Below are 7,505 nucleotides of genomic sequence, written 5' to 3'. Positions count from 1 at the left end.
ACTCTCTGTGATTCTGTGACTTTGTGACTCTGATTCTGTGACTCTGATTCTGTGACTCTGTGACTGTCTGACTCTGTGATTCTGGGACTCTGTGACTGTGATTTTGTGACTGTGACTCTGATTCTGTGATTTTGTGACTCTATGACTCTGATTCTGTGACTCTGTGATTCTGTGACTCTGATTTTGTGACTCTGTGACTCTCTGTGATTCTGTGACTCTGACTCTGTGATTCTGTGACTTTGTGACTCTGATTCTCTGACTCTGATTCTGTAACTCCGATTCTGTCCTTTGGTGTTCCCAGCAGCAGGCAGAGCTCTTGGAGGTGTAGGTGAGGTGTAGGTGTGTCAGAATTGTTTTGGTGCCTGTTAAATGTGCAGAACTGGGATCTCCCAGTGCTCACAGGAATCAGGAGGAGGGGATTTTCCACAAGAAGTGATAGGACAAAGGGGAATAGCCTTAAACTGAAGGAAGGCAGGTTTAGGTTTGGTAGATTGGAAGGAATTCATCCCTGGGAAGGTGGAGAGGAGCTGGGATCCCTGGGAATGTCCAAGGCCAGGCTTGGAGCAGCCTGGGATGGTGGGAGGTGCCCCTGCCATGGGAACAAGAGGAGCTTTAAGGTCCCTTCCACCCCAAAACCATTCTGGGATTCTGTTTATGGATTCTGTTTATGATTCTGAATCCCATCACTCCGTGCTGCTGCCCTGTGTGCGCACATTTGCGCTGTTCTGTACCTGAAATTCATCCCTGTGCTGGTTTGTGACCCCCTCCCCTCCTCTTTCCCAGTGAGGATGGGATGTCAGAGAGGTCCAGCCCGAAATCAGAGATAGAAATCAACTCGGAGCCACCAGAGGAGAAGGTGACRGCCAGAGCTGGCGCCAGCTGCCCGAGCGGGGGCCACGTCGCCGACATTTACCTTGCAAACATCAACAAGTAAGAGCAGCCTCGGTTGTTTCCAGCCTTGCCTCGTTTTCCCTGCGTGTGAAGAGCTCACTGATGAGCCCAGTGAGATGTTCCCTTTCCCGGGAAAGGTTCATTAACGAGCACTGACTCCATTTTTTCTCTGCTTTCCCCCCTTTTCTAACTCACTCACATTTTGCACATTTTGCTGTCCCCTCTCTGTGTGGCCATCGCTCTTTTAAACCCTTCCCTGTCCCCAAGGTGCCATCTGCTCGTGTTTGCCCTGTTTTAGGAGCTTTAGGCAGAGGAGGGCAGGGCAGTGCTGGGATGAGCTCTGGTGTCATTGTCCCCACCCGTGATCGTGTCCTGTGTCACCCATCCCGTCTCCCCCTTCAGTAGGGGACAGTTCCTGCAGGGGACAATGTCCCAGTGGGTGACAAATGCCATCCCTGCAGCACTCCCATGTTCCTGCAGCCCCTCTCACTCTCTCCTCACTAACCACACGCTCACCATGGAGCAGCACAACCCCCTGGCGCTCTGGCCTTGCCTCCTCCAGCAGAAATTCTTGCTTCAGCCAACGCTCAGCATAACAAAAAGCTGGAAAAGCTAGCAGCAGACTAAATTCCGTGATCTGTTCCGTCATTTCTCYAGACAGGCTTATCCCCTGTATATATTTCTGATTCTTTCCTTGGTGTTCAACACCCCCCCATCTCTCTCTGAAGGCATTATGTGATAATTACAGCTGGATGGGAGGGGAGGCTCTGAACCTTMAGTTCATTTAACACAATGCACTCTCTGTCAAGGCATTAACACAAATGCATCCTTTTAAAGGGTTTGGACCCTGCTCATGGCCTAGAGAGCCTGGGCCTTCCTTATGGGATTCAGCAGAGCTCCACTGATAGCTGGGAAGCCGTGCTAATCTGCATCAGCTTGGGATCTGGGCTTTCTTTGATGATATTTGCTGTCTGAGCCACTGGAGTGGCCATTGTGCCAGTTCTGGAGAGATTTGTGTAATTTCAGACCTGGCCTGGAGCTTCACCATCTGCTGGCTTTGGTTCACTTGTGTGTAGTGGTTTTTAGAATCAATGTCCACTCCGGTTTTAGGGGAAGAACCTGATATTTTAGCAACAGTAGCATAAGACTCATTTTGTTGTTTTTTCTTTAGGAATGAATCTTCTGACCTATGTGAGAACAGACTTGAGCAAAATTAAATCAGATGGTTTCGCAGTGACAGTTGTGCCACCCACTGAATTATTATTTGGATGCCAAAATCCTACTGGAGTTAACACTTTCTTGCAGTTATTCCTGGGGCTGGTGCTATATAGAAATGGATTCTTCCCTGTATAATGGATGCCAAGCTTCAGACCTATGGCATAAAGTATTCTGCTGCATTGGCCTTGCCATGATTTGAGTGGAATCGTGCTGTCAGACCTCATGGTGCTGGGGTAGAGCCTAAATTCTTGGGAGCAGTTCATCCCTTTGACATCATCTCTTTGGTTTATCCGTAGCCCTGCCTAGGTAAATGCCTTGTGGTCCTGCCAAAGCCATGAAAAAAGAACCATCTCCTACCACCAGCAAACTTTGGAAATGATCACGAGCCCCCAGCCTGGTGGGGGTCTTTGCTTGCTGATCTCTGAAAATAATAACTTGATGCCTTGGGCCAGGAGCTTAGTAGACTTATACTGTGTCCTCCAGTGAAAGATTGTAGCTCTCTGCTCTTGGAATGTAATAAAAACACATCATCAAAACCTGTCGATGGCACAGAGGCTTTGTTTTTTTGTTTTGTTCCAGTATAAATTCTTCTCCTCTTGACYGAGTTAATCACGTTCCACCCGAGTTTTCTGGTTTTTTTGCCATGAATGTGCACAGCTGCCAGGACTCAGTTTTGTTGTCAGAAGCGTGAAACTGGAATGATTTATTATTTATAATTTATAATAATTCCACTGTACCGCAATCCCCCCTAAACCCTTGGGTCTCTTTGTAATCTGGGTGCCTCTCTGTGTCTCTCCCCGTTGTCCTGTGTGTTGTTTTGGGGGGAAATATCATCAAATGACAGCCCTGTACCTGCTTGTATTGACTTGTTTTGCTTTTGTGACTGAAGGCAAAGAAAGAAACCAGAGTCAGGCAGCATCAGAAGAGCCTTCCGTCAAAGTGACAGCCACGGCCTAGGTAGTGCCCTGGCAGAACCCGCCTCCCCCGGGGCCATAGCCGCTTCCAGACCCTCATCTCAGCCCATTTTGAGCCAAAGTCTTCCCAAGGAGGTCCCAGACAAATGCTCCATCAGTGGCCACGGCAGCCTGAACTCCATCAGCCGGCACTCRTCGCTCAAGAGCAGGATGGAGAGCCCGCAGCTGCGCAAGGCGGTCACCGCCGGCCGCTCCAAGAGCTTCAACAACCACCGGCCCATGGACCCCGAGGTCATTGCACAGGTCAGTGATGTCCCCAGGAGCTGGGAGAGKGTGGGGTGCAAGGAGGTGTTGGAATCTGCAGCGTGGTTTGTGSCGTTTCCATCAAAATCCTTGTAGGGATGAGGGTGATGCTGTATCCTGAGTTACCAAAACCCGATTCTGGACAGATTTCAGAGAATCCAAATCAATTCTGTTATTGCAGCCCCTTCAGGTGCATCCAGGGCAGTCCCACACCCACAATGGACAATGGCTCACGGGTTTTTCACCCTTTCTCACTTTTGTCCATTTTGGGGCTGAATCCTCCAATTGCAGCTGCAGCCAATGCAGTCATTGACTCCAAGTTGGCTCCCCCCAGTTCTCTGTTGTTTCCATCTCAGGGAGGTGTCCTTGASTTTGGGGCTGCAGAGGAATTGTTTTGTGTAAAAATGGGAGAAACTGTCTAATAACCATCTTACACATTTCCCCGACTTCATAAYGAAAATGCACAGACAGAGCTCAGCACTGTCTGTGGAGTCTGGAGTTAAACACTGAAGAATTCCAGGGGTACAGAGACATGGAAATAGAGAATCTGAAATCCTGAGGCATCACCACTTTAGGATGTGCCTGCACTTGTGTTTGTCTGTCCCAGCCGTGTGCGGGGTGGGATGGATGGGTCTGTGCAGAACCCAGGAATGCTCAAGGCTCGGGTTATACTGCCCTGACTGCTCTGCCTTCCTCGGGGCTCTGCAGGTTCCTCAGGGGCTGGCGGCAAATCCTGGAAATTCAACATTTTTATTGACAAAACAGCAGCTCCAAATAACAAACAAGGTGCAGGTTAAAACCCTCCAGGTTCAGTTCTGGGAATTTGTGTTTTGCTGTTTTTGAGTGTCTTCAGCCCAGTGTGCAGCTCCTGTTGTGTTCAGATTCCCCTGTCCTTCCGAGGCTTTGGGGGATATAAATCAGATTCTTTGTTTTTTCAATCAGCCTCTYACTGAAGTGGTTCTGTCTCCTCTCCTTGCCAGAACCTTCACTCCATTGTTTCACTGGAGAGGAGTCTGGGGACAAAAAGGAAAGAGGAGGGGAAAAAAAAGATAAAAAAGAGGAGGATGAACCCCCAGGCTGTGTTAAATCCGTGTTTTTCTCTGTAGTATCTGCTCCAACACTGTCTAATAACCATCTTACACATTTCCCCGACTTCATAACGAAAATCTGCCAGGCCTCAAGATAGAGTGGGAGGTGTCAGATTTCTGCCTCTGCTTTTTTCCACCATTCCTTGACTGATTTACCTTCCCCACCCCCTGAAAAACCTCTGAGGAAGCTGGAAAGCTGCAGCCAAAAGTGTGAGTCACAGCCAGGCTGAGCTTTCTGCTCCCCAGGGAATTCCCTACACTGCTAGGCTCTCCAGTAGGTCCTGAGACAAAAAAAAAAACCCTGTTTTTATCTCCAAACTTTATTTTATTTAAGAGCTGTACTATTTTTTAAGAGGAAGGAGAAGTGCCAGTTTGGATTTCTGCACGTGTCTCTGACATCTTCTGTGTTTTCTGAAACCATAAAATTTTTGACTCCTGTGAAATACATTYCTGAGAGCAGCTCAGACAGCAGGAAAACCACTGAGGCAGCAGGAGCCCACGAGGTTTTCAGCATTTCAGTGTGTGGCCCTTCAGCCAGTACCAAAACCATCTTTCAGGAATTTTCTCTCCTGAAGGAGAAATTTTCTCTCTCACATCCCAAATAAACTGCAAGAACRGGCACCAAGGCTTTGCTTTCTGTTCCTTGCTGCAGTTTGGGGCTCTGCTTTGAAGTCTGGGCAGTGGTGAAGGACCAGATCAGCATCGAGGCAGTGCCAGCAATTATTTTCCTCCCCCTTGGTGGAAAATTTTTGCAATTATTGGCTGTAGGACGCGATGCTGCCTGGTTTGGTCCTTGACCTTCGAGGTTGAAAAAAAAAAAAAGGCTGAATGAGGCCCTCAGTGCCATGGTTTGGTTGATGAGGAGGTGTTGGGTTTGATGATGGTGGAGGTCTCTCTGTGTGATTCTGATCTGAGCGTTGTTTAGACAACAAAAAACCTGCTCAAAACCTGATTTTTATTTTGTTTGCTGTGTCTGGGCTGTGCCTTCAGCATCTCCCTGTGCTGTGCTTGCAGGACATCGAGGCCACCATGAACTCGGCKCTGAACGAGCTGCGGGAGCTGGAGCGGCAGAGCAGCGTCAAACACGCGCCCGACGTCGTCCTGGACACGCTGGAGCCGCTGAAAACGTCCCCGGTGGTGGCCCCAACATCAGAACCCTCCAGCCCCCTGCACGCCCAGCTGCTCAAAGACTCGGAGCCGCCCTTCCAGCGCAGCGCCAGCACGGCCGGAGACATCCCCTGCACCTTCCGGCCGGTCAAGGCGGTCAAGGTGGTGGCCACGCCGGGGAAGCCGCCGGCCACGCGGCCCAAACCGGCCGTGTTCCCCAAAAGTAGTGCCACCAGCCCTGGTGTGGCCTCCTCAGCRCCCCAGCAACCCCCTGATAAATCCTGTACTGTGTGACAGCTCCCTGCTGCTCTGCGGGGCTGCTCCTGCTGTTCCAMACTCTGTCACAGACACCCCAAATTCCTGCTTGGACGGATTCTGGGCTGGGAACTGCTTGTTGCTCCCACAGCCACGCTGGGGAACCCCACAATCCTCGATCCACTGTGAAGCTGAGCGGGAAAGGCACCAAGGGACCGGGTGGATTTCGAGCGTTCAGAACATTTGGTGGCCGTCCTGGTTTTGGATCCTGGTGTAGTGACTTCTGTATTCTGTGTTTTCATTTATCACAGGGAAACAACAATAGGATAGATTTTAGTCTGCTGCATGTTTTGGTGCCACCGGTTACGTGGAGCTTGGACATGCCTGTTTCTTGTGCATTATTATTATTATTATTATTATAATTATTATAATTATTATTATTATTCCGTCGCCCGCTGGTGCCACGGTGGTTAAGGGTCTGTCTCGACTTCCATCACATCCTCTGGTTTTGTTTGTTTGCTGCCCATTCCTCCCCCACCCCAGGGCCAGAGTTGCCTCATGCTTTTCGTTGTCATGGAAAAAAAAATAGTTTCCTCTGGAACGCTCTTAGATTTTGTGGAGTTCRACGTAATGTGTGTCTGTGCAAATATAAACAAACACGTTCCTGAGGTCTGCGAGCACAAGAAGGAGCCCAGTTGTTGCTCATGGACAATCTTCACCGCTTTCCCCCTTTGCTGTCCCCTATTTAAAAGCAGCTTTATTGCTCCCAGTGTCATTTCCAGCCCGTGGGCTCTGCTGTGGTGTTTGCTCTCGGGAGACTGAATGTTAAAAAAAAGAAAACAAAACCAAGCTAATTCCACAAATCAGCATCCTCTGGTGGGATTCCATTCCCAACACGCACACTCCTGCCCTGCCCACCCTCGGGATGGACCCTGACCTAATCCCAGCACTAAGCACTGTCAAAACTTTGCTCAGGAGTTGTGGAGCTCCTGCCCAGTGAGCTCTGGGGATCTCTGCTCTCATAGAGCAGGGCAGGGAGCTGCTGGGGACAGCGAGGGGACAGCRTGTGGCTSCTGGAGTGGCTCYATRTGGGACYGGCCTGGCAGAGAATTCTTGCCTGGTTTTATTTATCTGTGCACAGCAAACGCTTCAGCCGGACCCACGGACTCGTTCATCCCCCCTGGGAACTCTCCACAGTGCCCACGTTTAATTAATTTAATAATTAAAACGAGGCACGTGCCAATTAGGAGGGGAGACTCTCTGACCCTGAGCTCGCCTCGTTCCTCGGCTTTTCTGGGATTTCAAACGCTGCACGTCTTAGGCTTCYGTCAAAGAACAAATCCCGGCGAGGACAAGATCAGAAAAGTCCTTTTTCTCACCCATTTAAGCCATTTCCTTTCGGTTTGTGGGTTCCTGGTGACGGCAAAGTCCGTTTAATTGGCACTTAAAAAAGAAGAAACAAAGAAGAGTTGCAGAATGTCCTTTTAGGATGTTGCTTGGAACAACGGGATGGGGTTTTCCTGCGTCCCTGTCCGTCCCCACACGCACAACCCCCTTTCTCCAGAAGCAATCAATCCCTAATTAATGATGGCTTTTCCCAGGAATTGGGGAGCACTGGAAAGGTTTTGGTGAGGACATTTCCCTGTGTTCCATTCCTGCTCAGCTTTCCCTYGGGAAGCGCCACGGTACGAGCGTGACTGTCCCTGTCCCTTTCCAGGAGATGCCACCG

General features: G+C 49.8%; 1 protein-coding gene across 1 annotated transcript in view; it reads left to right on the top strand.

Annotated features, from left to right (window-relative positions):
• The window catches only part of SRGAP2 (SLIT-ROBO Rho GTPase activating protein 2), a gene marked incomplete at its 5' end in the record, with an annotated part of 36,426 nt that extends 29,568 nt beyond the window's left edge, over positions 1 to 6,858 (top strand). Inside the window, 3 exons of the mRNA XM_057387576.1 lie at positions 784 to 930; positions 2,999 to 3,326; positions 5,429 to 6,858. Of these exons, the coding sequence (XP_057243559.1) occupies positions 784 to 930; positions 2,999 to 3,326; positions 5,429 to 5,815 (862 nt within the window). The remainder of the gene's footprint in view (positions 1 to 783; positions 931 to 2,998; positions 3,327 to 5,428) is intronic.
• Between the last annotated feature and the right edge of the window lie 647 nt (positions 6,859 to 7,505).

The sequence above is a fragment of the Malurus melanocephalus genome, unplaced genomic scaffold, assembly GCF_030028575.1.
Source record: "Malurus melanocephalus ecotype Western Australia unplaced genomic scaffold, MMel_1.1 scaffold_1258, whole genome shotgun sequence".
Lineage (NCBI taxonomy): Eukaryota > Metazoa > Chordata > Aves > Passeriformes > Maluridae > Malurus > Malurus melanocephalus.
The sequence above is the reverse complement of the archived record's forward strand: the minus strand, read 5'-3'. Positions and strand labels throughout refer to the sequence as shown.